At 39.1% G+C, this 14,285-nt stretch overlaps 1 protein-coding gene across 5 annotated transcripts in view; it reads right to left on the bottom strand.

The window, feature by feature from the left end:
- Positions 1-14,285, bottom strand: part of KLHL13 (kelch like family member 13) — a 160,339-nt gene that overhangs the window by 66,295 nt on the left and 79,759 nt on the right. The window contains exons 2-4 of one of the 5 annotated variants that reach the window (XM_031445732.2): positions 5,180-5,343; positions 2,181-2,598; positions 388-453 (exon numbers count right to left, since the gene is read on the bottom strand). The exons of 3 other annotated variants lie outside the window; for them this stretch is intronic. In XM_031445732.2, the coding sequence (XP_031301592.1) occupies positions 388-453; positions 2,181-2,221 (107 nt within the window). In that variant the 5' untranslated portion in view covers positions 2,222-2,598; positions 5,180-5,343. The remainder of the gene's footprint in view (positions 1-387; positions 454-2,180; positions 2,599-5,179; positions 5,344-14,285) is intronic. One more of the 5 variants, XM_031445734.2, reaches the window with a different exon arrangement.

The following is a 14,285-nucleotide window of genomic DNA, read 5'->3' as shown; positions in this document are numbered from 1 at the left end:
GATGAGGAAGGATGTAGAAGAGGACAGAGCTGGGCACCTGTAGTCTGGTTGTAGCTCTGCCACCAACCAGCTTCGCAACCTCCGGTGTCATCTTCCTCGTCCGGAAAATAGGGAAGATGCCACTTTCCTTGCCAGACTCCCAAAAATGTTATGAAAACCAACTGAATTTGTGTTTGTGAACACACATCAAGAACTATCAAGCACAATACCATGACACGTGGTGTTTTTTTAAATGAAATTTTTTTGTTCTTAATAAACACTGTACCCTAAAGGTTATTGAAAGTTTCCTTGATGACTGAATGTCTTCTAGTACCTCAGGGTCTTTTTTTATGAAAATAAATTCTCATTGACAAAAAGGTAGAGGAAAATGCAGACCCTTGGACATACCCTGAAGTTGATTTTTTGAATATATCCTTGAAATCGGCTTGTTTTAAAGATAATTGCCTCCGTCTCCTGAAAGTGGAGTGCAAAAAAAAAAAAAATCTGGTTAATTGTGCTTTTATTGTATTTAGGTTCAAATTTTTCAAAGCATACTGTGCAACTATTTTATCTGTAAATTAATAAACCATATTTATAAATCCTGAACAGTTAAGACCATACAGAACAATTTTAAAATACGTAAATTAACTTAAAAAAAAAACCCCTTAACTAGCAAGCCATAAGATTCTATTTGTTTTTAGAAGCTCTCTTACTGTTTCAGAAAGTCTGGAATAAAGATTGACATTAAATACAACATTTATTGGCAGCTGATCTAAAAGACTAAACTAGGCAAATTTGGACACAAGGAAACACTTTTCCAGTAAATATATACTCAGCCTTGGAATGCCTTGTCATTTTCTGGCTTTTTAAGCCTGAAGTTCCATTCTTTGCTGATATACTGTTTTGCCATAAAAACCCGAAAGCAAATGACACACATTACAGGCTTTCAGAGAACAGATGGCTAATGTTCTTCTAGGTTCATTTACGACAAATTTTCTTATTTTCTTATTTCTTATTTTCTATAATACTGCTTGTAATTAATAAAAACATATAAATAGATGTGTTGTCTCCTAACCAGAAGATTTTGTTTTTGTGAAGTTCTGTCAATATAGCTAACTCCTTTGGGCTAATACAAAAGGCAACGCTGAACAGACATACTTCTGGTACTGTCTCAGGAATGCAGTTTTAAAAATAGGGACTACTACAGAAGCACTGCAGTAGATGCTGGCAACAGTCAACTCTCTTAAAAAATTAAAGTATGTTGGCAGCTGTTTGAGGAACTCTACCACAAAATTCAATTTATTTACATGTATTTCATTTATGTTGTTACTAGCTTATAGAAAGTGAATTTTACTAACCATTACCCTTATCTAACTTCTTCTTCAAAATAACACTTTTGGTATTTTTCTGGGTCATCTCACAAGCACTATTGCATTATTAAAGTCACAACTAAATCTAAGTCATAGTCTAACAGTATCTTTAAAAAGAGCTTGGCAGAAACCTTACCCAGAATGTTATCCAACATCTAATGACTTCTTTCTTATGCAAAAGGTAGGTAGCAAGTATTTTATTTCTTTTTTAGAATGATAAATTCAAAACAGCATCTCCTTAATGGCAATACTATTTCAAAGTCTACTTTTACTATACACGTACATTATTTTTGAATCACAAAAAGCTACTATGGGTTAAATTCATATTTGTCATGTATTAGCAATAAGCTTCACCCAGCAAATAACAATTACATTTTTTTTTTGCTTAAAAATACATTAAAGTATCTTTAAATACAGCTTATTTTATATTCGTATTAATATTATTCCTTTCCTTTGTGTATTTAAGAAGAATCTGGTGTGCCACCTTCTGGTAAATGAGTGAAATTATGTATCTCCACACAAGTCACTATTCTTTATTTTAACTTTTAAAAAATACATATATTTCTTAACCTGTATTACATTTAAGCTACATAAATACATCTACATCACAGTCTGAAATAAAGTAAAATTTCCTTCCTGATTTTTTTCAAAAATCAAGCCTTGTACACGCTTCCTGTGATTTTTCCATGGTTACCAATATGTCTCCTGAATTCTACAATACATATAAAATTGATTTTTGTCCACCGCTTCCTAGCCACATATGAAAACAACAGGCTTGCTATTTTAATGAATAAGTAACAGCAGTAAACAAAGGAAAAGAAGGTCTCTTACCAATAAGCCCATTTTTCTCTTAAGGTTTGAACTCTCATCATTTGTCATGTTCTTGTGGCTCCCTCTCTCATCAAATTCTCTGGAGTTTTAAAGTTGAGAGCTGTGATGCACAGCTAAGCTCTGCTACACAGTAGCGCACCCCAGTGCATCTGCCTGGTATCGCACCTCACAGCTGTAGCTCCCAACAGCAGAAACGAGCTTTATGCATTCAAAATCTATGCGCTGCACACCTTCCCTTGATAGGAAATTGTAGTCAGCCTGGTTGAACTATTTATATTTCATATCTTAACTCCTGATCAGATACGAAGATCAGAACCTCATGAATCTCGAGCTTAGTGACAGTAAACCAAACAGTAACAGTGTGTTCATCTTCAGAGCAGAGGTGGGGTGAGGCAAAGACTGACACCAGGAGATGTGACTGAGGGAAAAAAAGACATGTTTATCTTATGATTTCAAGGGTTACTGTCCTGTTATTTGTTATATTACCTTAAATCTTTATTATCTTTAACTCTTCCCTCTCTACTACGTCCCTAGTAGCCAGTCATTAAGTCTTCTCTTTTATTCTTCACCAATTTTCCAGGCATCTACTCCCTACTGTTTGTTTTTTAAACAAATGAACTACTTCAAAGAAATGCATCTAACTGGTCTCTCTGCATCTCCCATCTTGAATCCAGCAATCACACAGCTTCTAGATGACTCTCTTAAAATCCATCTGTACGTGACGTAAATTCAATGTTCAGTAAATATTTTGTTCAACAAATATTTGTCAGGAACTTGCTACATGTTAGGTAGGTACTCTGCTGGGTGATACGGATGTGAAGGTGAATAAGACACAGTCCCGAGCTCTCGGGAAGCTTCTAGTTGAGGGAGGGAAGCAAACGTGTACTCTGACAGCACAATATATGGTGTAGAAGCTTTAACAGTACAAGCCCAGGATTCTACAGCAACAGAGGAACAGTGACAAGAGTGTTGCAACTGAGGCTGAAGAATGAGGACTTCACCAGGTGGACTCTAGAAGAAACAGTGTGCGCAGATGCACGGAGGTCTCAGGGTTACAACATGCTGGGAGAATCAGAAAAGTCTTCAGTATAAATGGAAGGACTTTATGGTGTTCAGGGGAATGCATTTTAAGATATACAGAAACCAAAGCACAGAAGACCTCATATGCCAGCAAAGAAGTTTAGATTTTACCCCGTGAGCTAAGAGAGGCCATTTCTTGAATGAATAGCTCACTCAAGGAATTAATCAAACAACTGTAGCCAACACTCAGAACTCACTACCAGACTTCCCATTCTGTATCTCTCCAGCTGGCTTTGTCCTTCATCTCCTTTGCTCTCAAAGTCCTCCTGCAGGAAATTCCTTCCCCTCTCCACTTTTCTAAACTCAATTCATCCTTCTAGATCCAACTCCAATTGCATTCTTTTCTGTGATGTCTTCCATGGTAATCTGAGTCTCCAGTTTTTAAATGTTCCTCCAACACATGGACGATGCATTCTTCCAAATGTTTAGCACACAATGGTCAAGAAACATTTTGGACCCTTTAACTAGAAAGTGAAGCAAGATGGCATGGAGATGACGCTCAGGCAAAAGTCAGAACATGAGGGTAAGTGGCCTAAGAAAGCAAACCTCCTCAGACTTCACCCTACACACTAATCTCAGGAACTTTCCTCACCGCTCTCAAGCCTAAAAAGAAAAGGATATGGATTTAAGGGAAGTGGATCTGTATTGGGCAGCGATGCTGCGTTACTGTGCAACATTGTTGGCTACATACATCTCAGCTCTGGTTCAAAACATTCGGAGAATTAATAAGAAATGGATACCAACAGAAGAGCTGAACGATGGAGCTCTTTGGGAAAAAAAGAGCTGAAAGGAGGGTGGGGGAAGAAGGAGGGGAGGGCTGTGACTGGGTTTACTACCTGCAGTAAAACAAGAGAATTCACCTGATGGTCCATACCATAAACCAAAAGAATTCATGAGGGCCACAGAAACAGATGGGAGAGTGAAGGGAGTGGGGTGGATCCAGGTGGTTTCGAATCTTATGAAGTATTAAGGGAAAAGATCCTAGTGTAACAAGGGGGTGTGTTAAAAAAGGGATAATAGTGTCAGCCCTGAGATTAATCTAGGACAAAAAGCTTTACCAGAGAAACATGTCCTGGGGTGTAAATACTTCGTGTGCTCTCCCCGTGGAACCACGGTCCACGATGCTCAGTGTCAAGTTCTCAGACAAGCTTTCATTGAAGCTGGCATTTCGCATCCAGTTTTGTCTTATCCTTTTTATGTGTGCATCGTCTCTTAGGTTTATGCAATGATGCAAAAACCACAGTTCTTTCTTTTATGTAGACAATAAAAAATCTTTTCATCTTCCTCGACTACTTTATGTTAAATTGGGTTAAGAGGATTCTGCCAATAAATTCAAAAAGCAGTTAATACTTGAAAATATCCTCTCAATGACTTGAAAATGCCCCAGATAAAAGCTGTCTACACCTTCTTTCTTGTTTATTGATTGCCAAAACTGACCACTTTCCTTACTACTCACTTGTAAGGAAAAAAATTCAAATACAGAAATAAATGAAGAATGTGATTTTGGATGTGTGCCACACTTTTCTCAGGAAATCTTCAAAAAAGGGCAGTACTTAGAGGACATAAAAATGGTTTAATCCATTGGGTCTTCAGAAGAATGTTTTAAAACTATGTGTCAATGGTACCACAGACTTTAAAATGAAGAGAAAATAAGCAAGACCATTTCATCATTTAGTTTTGTGGAAAACAAAACAGTTGCTAGAGTATTTCCCTCGAGCCTGGCAGATAAAAGCAATAATCATTTTATATTCTACTTTGAACTAGAATAGGTATTTTATCCAAATTCACATGAACTAGCTCATCTAGAAGTTGTAAAAGGAGAAAAGGGAGTAATAACTACCTCCCAGTAGTCCACAGTAAGTCTCATGTTATTTTTGATGACAGGGTCTATGTTAAACGAGTATAAATAATTCACTTACATTCCATTGAAAATAGTGTCATCGTGTCATCTTGTGCCTAGCAGTGCTCTTCTCCATTCTTCTGGCCTAGGTAAGGTGGCCCAGAGCAGGATGAGATGAGTGGTTTACAGAGTTTTCTGTCTTGCAGAAATATTCTTGGATGACGGACTTTGAGAACCATGGATCTAAAGAAGGGATTGGTTGGGGATATTTATATTGGGAGCAATTGCTCATATTCCCATAGCCCAGAAGTGCATGTTTCAGGTAAGTTATCTCATTCCAGTAGTTTTATTACTCAATCTAATGGGAAAGGTGGGGTCAAAGGGAAAAAAAATGAATTAAGTGTCTTTTCCTGTTACCAATAACTCTGCCTGTACTGTCACTGGATTAGGAAAAATGGAAAAGGGAGTAGAAGGCCATAGTTCCAAAACCTCCCATTCCTAGTTAAATGAGGCACAACCCTCTTATATATTCCTAAAACGTAACAAAACTCAGGTCAGACCACTATATGGTAACACAACTAATTCAGGGTAAGCCATCAGTAATTCAAACTACCTAATAGATGTCAACTATTCAAGGTTGACTATGAAATGTAACAACTCATGTCTTACCAACATCAGTCTTGAATCCATTACTATTTAATAGTTATAGTGAGAATTGGAAAGAAGCTAAGCTATACATGGTGGACCACTGGGAAGAAAGAAATTTATCATGTTTGTTTGTTTGTTTGTTGTCGGGGGGAGGTTATTAGATTTATTTATTTGTTTATTTATTTATTTTTAATGGAGGTACTGGAGATTGAACCCAGGACCTCCTGCATGCTAGTCATTTGCTCTACCACTGAGCTATACCCTCCCCCACAATCATGTTAAGTTTGGAAACACAGACATAAGCTAGATAACATTCCAGTCAGAAGGGCAGACATATGGAGTTAATAAAGAGGTAAGAATACTTCTATTTGTCAATTACTTTTCAACCTACTTTTCCTATCCAGATACTCCACAAAGTATTTTACTTACTTTAAGCGTTAAGTGACAGCCTCAGCCAGCAGAATTCCAACTAAAAAACGTTTATCAGACCTTTTACTTTCTAAGAGTCTCATTTTCATTTTCAACCCAACTCTGAGGTAGGCGATGCAGATGTGAACATTCCCATTTTACCGGTGAAGAAACAGTTATTAGATGATTTGACTCAAGGGACATGGCTGCTAAGACAACTGAAAAACAATAATTTAGGTCCTCTGAAATCTAATTCGGTGTTTATCAATCATCTCTGTATTGTATTAATATTCATTTTAGGGGGAAGAAAAAGACAAACATTACTCCTAAACATCATGAAAAAGGGGAAAAAAGGGTCTTCTCAAACTGGTCATGGGGAAGTAAATGGTCAGAGGAAGGGAAGACTAGGTCATGAAGGTACAGGATGCTATACGATTGAAGTTGCAGAATGATCAACGTACATCCATGTCAGAAATACCTCCCCAATGGCAATTCCCAGAGCTCCCTCTTATCAATCAATTAGCAATTTCTTGGCATAGACCTGAAATGTGCCATAGTCTCTCACGCCCTAGTGGTCTTGCATATGATATTCTCTCCATTTAGAATTCCTGGCCCTCCTTGTCTACCAAAGCCAATTTCTACTCATACTTAAGTGACCAAGCATACCTCCTTCCGGGAGACCTTTCCTCACATCCCTTAGCAGACTCCGGTGCTAGGTTTTCTAAACTCCCATGGCACTTAGAACATTACAGCTCCTGCCACTTTGGATTATAACTGTTTCTATAAACTATATACTATATAAACAAATAGTCTATATATATATATACTATAAACTCCTGAGAGTTGTGGCTGGATCTTTCTTATGGCTTTATTATACATAACTCAGTGCCTTTCCTACGGCTTTATTATACATAACTCAGTTATATATAACTCATATAATAACCCCACCATAGGAGGCAATCTTGGTGAAATCAAGTCAGCACAGAGAAGTTCTTCTCACCTCCAAAAGGAAGCTCGGTTTTCAGATGATAATTAAGCAGGAAACCATTAAAAGGTCTTATCCTTCTCAAGGGGTTCAGAACAAGCCTCCCCCAAATGTACCACTTTTGTATGAGGATACTTTGAGCTAAAGGCGATCAAGACTTGCAAGCTCAAGAGAAACCTCCCCCCACCCCCCTTTAACTACCTAGAAGAATTTAAATTGGGGGTCTTTTCCAAAATAAGTTATTACCAGAGATAAATTTTATCTGAGTGGCCCATCTATATGTCAGAGCAAACACCTAATTACCCAGCATATGCTTTTCTTACAGTCCTGTTGTTGCAGGAAAATGGGGCACAAGGGGATGGTTATGTCCCAGGTCTTAGGCGAGTGAGTCCATGGGATGGGCTGCCAAGTAAGGGTCCTTGGATTTGTGCAGGAAAGAATTTAAGAGCAAGCCATAGTAAAGTGAAAGCAAGTTTATTTAGAGAGATACATACTCCACAGACAGAGTGCAGTCCATTTCAGGAGGGAGAGTGGACAGGGGGTGGGGGGTGGTTAGTTTTTATGGGCTGGGTAATTTCATATGCTAAAAGGTGGGAGGATTATTCCAACTATTCTGGGGAAGGAGTGAGGATTTCTGGGAACTGCTCCACCATTCACTTTTTGGCCTTTTATGGTCAGCCTTGGAACTGTCATGGCGCCTATGGGTGTGCCGTTTAGCATGATAATGTATTATAGTGAGCGTATAATGAGGCTCAAGGTCTACTGGGAGTTAAATCTTTGCCACCTTGGGTCTAGTTGGTTCTAACCAGTTTTTGTGATATCCTCAATGGCTGAGTCATTCTTTTAATGAATGAATGCCCTGCCCCCTTCCCTCTGGTCTCACTGTGAATGACCCTCTTATCCTTGGAAGTCCCAGGCCCCTATCCCATTCCTTAGCTCAGGATGGCGTATATACCTCTCATTTTATCTTTCTGTCTTTGAACCTCTCATATATGTGGAATTCCCATAGATACAAAATTAAATTTGATTTTCTCCTGTAAATCTGTCACACATCAATTTAATTCTTAGATCATCCAGAAGAACCTAGAAGGCTAGTGGAAAGTTTTTTTCTCCTCCTCCACATTTTCTAAACCAAGATGTGAATGGTAAGAAATAATTAAAAGGAACAATTGCAAATGGTATACCTAAATGACGCCTTTTAATGTTTGTGTGATAGACACTGTGCGGGCCTAGCAGGGTGCCCAGGATAGTAAGTATACAACAACTTTATAATTGATGTACAGACAAAAACAATAATTGCCTGCCATTTCAGTAAACAATGAATGTTGCCCTCCATCAAGCCATCAGCCACGGCAGCACTAAGACAGTGCACCCTGAGGGGATTCAGGATAGAGAAAAACAGGATACTGGCCCTAGATAGTTAAGATGCATCTGTGACAGTAACTTCAATGAGCCGAGATTCTTGCATCTTCCCATACATAGAAAAGCACTAAAATCATTAACTTGAGATGTCTGTTTTTTGTGATTAGTAGTTATCTTTTGATGTTTGACTACATGTTTGTTTGTCTTCCCAGCAAAAACTCCTATATATCCTGGCTCCTGGGCAACCTCTTTGGAACAGTTCCTCAGAGCTACCTGAGAGGCTGTCTCTCAGGCACAGTCCTCAGTAAGGTTCCTGAATAAAACAGGACTGCATGTTTTTCTTCAGTTGACAGGTGGATGGAGGGGTGGATGGCTCAATAAGTGACTGATGAAGTGAACTGAACAAAGGATACAGCTACAATAAAGAAGGGAAATGCCAATTATCATTTGTCTAAGTAAAGACGGTATTGGTAAAGCTAGAAACTGAGAAAATGTGTTTCATTGGCTTGTCACCACCTAGACCAATGAACACTGAAAAATGAAAAAGGGTCTCATTTCTACAGACTGCTAATTGAAAAGGATAAAAGCATATTCTTTATAAACTGTTACATCCTATTAAGTTATTGTAACCGGTGATGATGAAAGAGTAAATCACAAAATCCAATTTTGACAATAACAGTTCCACTAGATTGAACAAAAAAAATAAAATAGTGGATTCAGCCAAGCAAGCCATTGCACATCACCAATAACTAGTAACTCAAAAGGTATGGTGAGCAGTCAAGAGTAAAATACACAAATGAAGCACAGGAAGGCCAATGCCAACAAGCCCCTGTAACTTTCAAAAGAGAGAAAAATATACATATTTGATTAAACACCTACAAAACTTCCCTTCCAATATGAGAATTATAATTTAGGCTTAAGGAAATGTCTCAAAACCCCTTCTCACTCCATTTCCCGGCCTCCCCCTTTATGCAACTGGCAGAGTAGAAATGGCAAGGATATTAACATAATGAACAATATAAAGAATAAAAGACAATGCAGTTCCCCATAGGGAAGAGCCTATTCACAAGGTTTAACATATGCAGAGGGTTGGGGAGAGGGGTGGTGGCTTCTGCAGCTGTGAGGGCTCACTGATGCAGATCATTAACCACTATCTTCAGTGTGTTCTGGGGTATGGTTAGAAAGGCTAGAGGAAATATAGTGTCTAAGTTCCTATGCACTAGTTGGAAATACAAGAATCATAAAAGCCTATAGGATCCTGAATCCTAAAAGAAAGATTGGCTCAGAAGCCATAGAGAACAGTTGGACAGCAAGGAGACTGACACTGACAGTTAAAGGATTAAGTCCCAGAATAATGAAAAATCAGCAGCAAAAAATAGGATTCTATATTAATCAATCACACAGCAGCCAAGAGTGAATTCGACATGCCATCTTTTCTAGTCCAAAATGTGTAATTAATTATGCCTTCCTTATTGCTTTCATCATCTCAACCTTCCTTGACTCTTTATTTGTGTGAATGTTGACTCCACTTTCAAGTTCCCCTCAACCCCAGACCCACCTTATTTATTCAACCCCACTTCCCATTATAAGCCATCCCAGATTTGCACACAACTGGGAAAACACAGATCTTCCTTACCCAGAACTGCCATGGGAATTATATTTTTTTCTTTAAAATTTCACCTTATAGTTTCTATGGATTCAAGAGAATCCACACAAAGTGTTACACAGAAGACAGCCTGGGGGAGGGAGGCAGAGTGGAAAGGGAAATTAGCAGAGGCTTTCCTTGTCTCTATCTTCTACAGTGCCAGCTCTCCCTCCCAGAAACTTTCTCTCCAACTCTTGTGCCTACTCCCTCCCTCCTTCCCTCCCACCCTCTCTCTGTTTGCTCTGTACTATTGCCAGAAATTCCAGCAATTACAGGTTCATTTTAGCTAAAAAGAAGTCTGTTCAAACTGTACCAAGTACAGCTGCCAGGAAGAGGTGGCTATCAGTTGTTGCCACCTTGGTGATCTGAATGAGTTCAGTCAAATTTCTTCAACTAGCAAAGAGCTGCTGCCCTCAGGGAATGCGGAAGGCTGGTGGTGAGAGGGAGCCTTCTGGAATCCTGGCAACCTTGGGTGGGGTGCTATTTGAAGGAAGTTAGCAGGAGGGGGCCTTGTCGCTGGAGAAACTTCACTAGATAGAGAAAGAGAAACTGAGATTAGATAGAACAACAAAGCTCAATTTCCAGCACCACTGTGTCTTCAAGCCAGGAATCCACCATGCGTTTCCTGACCCCCTGTCCCCAGGCCCTGCAGCCCAGGCTAGTACTGGCCATGGGATAGGTCAGCTACTTAAGTCGGTTAAATACAATATTTTGGGCAGGGCCAGAAACCTCACTGTAATGTACATGATGTATCCTGTCCAAACATATGATCTGTAAATAAACCTTTAGAATTCATGCCCTTGATAGATAGGAAGGTACTTATACTTTTCAACATATAACTCCTCCCCCTCCCCCAATATACACACCCTCGGCAAGTGGTCTCTTCTATTTTGGAGATGCTGGATTTTCCTCCCACCATCCATTTAATTCATGAAACAATACCCTTGCCTAGGCTGGAGCCTCTTCTCTGTTCACACAAGTTCTGCCTGTTCTTAAGTTGCAAATCAAGCTCCACCCTTTTGAAGCCTAATTTGTTTGATTCTCTGACACTCTCCAACACTCCTAGAGGAGAACGCCTTCTCCTCTAGACTCCAGTTGCTCTCACCTCAGCCTTGGAAATAAAGACTGTAAGCTAACTTTTCACAAACAAAAGCAATACATTCACCAGCCTCACCCCACCTCCCCTCAAACAACTAACAAGCATCTACCTTAGTTGTGTTTAGGCTGGAAGTTCAAACCTGAGTCAGCCCAGTTCCTCACAACCCTAAAGGTGGTCACAGCCCAGGGAACATCAAGCACACCATACGATGTGGGACGCATGACAGTGGAGGTGTGCTCAAGGCGACATGAGCGCATGTGGGGAGCCCGAACGGCGGACAATCAGGCCAGTTTCAGACGTGACACCTGAGCTGTGTTTTTAAGAATAAGCAGCAATTCGTCAGGCAGTCAAGTGACACAGAGGGGATGGTGAGGACAGAGAGAGGCAAAACTAGTTAAGGCAAAACTGCAATTGTGACAACATAAAGTGTTAAACTAAAGCAGTTAGTGGGGGAAGCAGTTAGTGGGGGACATTTACAAGTTTTTGGGAGACAACAGACAGGACTTACTAATCAGAGACGATGATAATGGCTAACATTTGTCAATTAGTTACCATGTGCTAAACAGTGTTACAAATGCTTTACTCACAAAATCATTCAATTTCGCTTTACTACGAGCTTATTATGTAGGTACAATTAATATCCCATTTTACAGAAGAGAAAACTAAGGAATAGAACAATCAAGTGATATGATCGAAGTTATACAGTGAGCAAATGCTGGAACTGGAATTTGACTCCAGACAGTCCAGCTCCAGAGGCCACTGCTTAAGCTCTGTATCCATTATGCTTAAATGTGAGACTGCTAGGGAGAGGGGAGCCCAGGGCTGAGAGAAAATGGGAGAGTAAGAAAGAGCCACAGCTATGGAACTTGAACACACTGTCTGTTGCATTTATTCATTATTTCTGTTCCTTGTATCTAATGTCAAAAGCACGTCTCTGCTCCCTATCCCCGTATATAGTCTAGCATTTTCTTCAGTGGGACTGGTAATCCAACAGGTACCTAGTCTTGATCTCAGCCTGTTTTTAGTTTTTGCACTTGGCACATTCAGCCTCTTCCTTAAAATTATTTACAGATATGGCTTACCCCCTCTATTAGGCTGAAAGTATCCAAGACAAAAAACACATCTTACTCACCTTTGATGAACAGCATCCAGTATCTAATATGTATTCAATAAAAATTAATTGGCTTGAAAACAGAATAATAATGATTATTTTTTTAAAATTTTTTATTGATTTATAGTCATTTTACAATGTTGTGCCAATTCCAGTGTAGAGCACAATTTTTCAGTTATACATGAAATAATGATTCTTAAAATTTTCTATTCTTCAGTCATCAGTGAATTGCCTTCATTTATCATCTCAATATTACCTTTATTATTTATTTTTTTCTTTAAATCAACCCTTTAAAATGTGCATTTATCTTAAAAGGGAAACTTACACTTATTACTGCAAATGGGAAACTGCTATAACTTACCATAATGAGAAAGCAACTATAAAAACAGGCACAACTCCTAAGACAAGACATGCCTGCTTGTACACAAACTCACACCATTCTATTCCCCACGCAGTACCACACGCACCCACGCTATGGGGTAGAGTGAGGTTTTTTTCTCTTGAAGGGAAATTCACATATGATAAAATTAGCAATTTTAAATTGAACAATTCAGTGGCAATTAGTGCCTTCCGAACATAGGGCAACCACGATTTCTATCTTGTCCCAAAATATTTTCATTTGCCCCAACATAAAAACCCATACCCATTAAGCAGCTGCTGCTGATTCTCCCCTGCCCACAGCCACTGGCCACCACCAATATGCATTCTGTCTCAACGGATTTATCTGTTTTGATATTTTATGGAAATGGAATCCTACACTATGTGACCCTTTGTGCCAAGCTTCCTTCACCGAGCGTAATGTTTTGGGGATTCACCACAATGTGTAGAGTACCAGTACTTCATTTCTGTTTATGGCTAAATATCACACTGTCCGTATACACCACAAAATGTGTATCCACTCATCTGTCAACGGACATTTGAGCTATTTCCATCTTTTGGCTCTTGTGAATAGCGCTGCTGTGAACATGCAGGTACATGCATTTGTTTGCCTACCCGCTTTCCTTTCTCTTGGGTATATACCCAGGGGTGGAATTTCTGGGTCATAAGGTAATTCTATGTTTCACTTTTTGAGGAACCCCTGGGGTAGGTTTTATACAGGACAGTCTTTTGTGTTTCAAAATAACATGTGGAATTAAAGGATTTCACACCAAAATGTGTATCTCCAAACATATGACATGTAAGACAAGAGGTTCATTCTTACCTCGCTTATGAAAACACAAGTTTCCAATAATTTTCATCATATTTGTGTGATAGCTGTTTTCTCTGCAGTTGGACCTTTCACATCAGCAGCAGATGGTTCAGGTAATTAGTCAATTAGGTCTTCATATATGAAGATACATGACTGATTTCATCAAAATCATGCCCTAATATTAGCATTTCCTTCACAGTCTGGCACCTTTACATTTAAAAAATTCCACTTTACCCACTGATCCATGTTAGTTCAGCAACAAAATAGAAAACCACCACCAACAAAAAAACAGAGCACAGGCTTGATTCACAATGACATATCCTACAAATACTTCATAGATTTAAAAATTACCATTTTCTGGATGTAAAGTGTTGCTCTCTCCTTGAAAAGACCGCAGCCATGCATTCCCGGGCATGCCTGAGCACGGCGAGTAATTCAGTTGGTCTGGATGAGATGCTGTTACCTGCTCTAGTCTTGACTTTAGCAATAATATCCATGAAATCACAAGTGTGATACACCAGGCTTTTTTTTCATCATAAGCATTACAACAAACAACAAGCCTATTCAAATTGAAAGTGTAAGTCTGTGTGCCGCCTGTCATCTTTATACTGCCAGTAGCACGCAGGCCAGATTTCAGAAAACACTGATCTCACATGAGCTGTTTTTTAAAACTGCACATGCTATGCTCACATATTATGTTTGCCAAATAAATAGGAAGTTGCCATCTTGCCTGCAAAC

This window comes from Camelus dromedarius, chromosome X, assembly GCF_036321535.1.
Source record: "Camelus dromedarius isolate mCamDro1 chromosome X, mCamDro1.pat, whole genome shotgun sequence".
NCBI classification, from domain to species: Eukaryota; Metazoa; Chordata; class Mammalia; order Artiodactyla; family Camelidae; genus Camelus; species Camelus dromedarius.
Note: the sequence above shows the minus strand (reverse complement) of the source record. Positions and strands in the feature narration are given on the sequence as shown.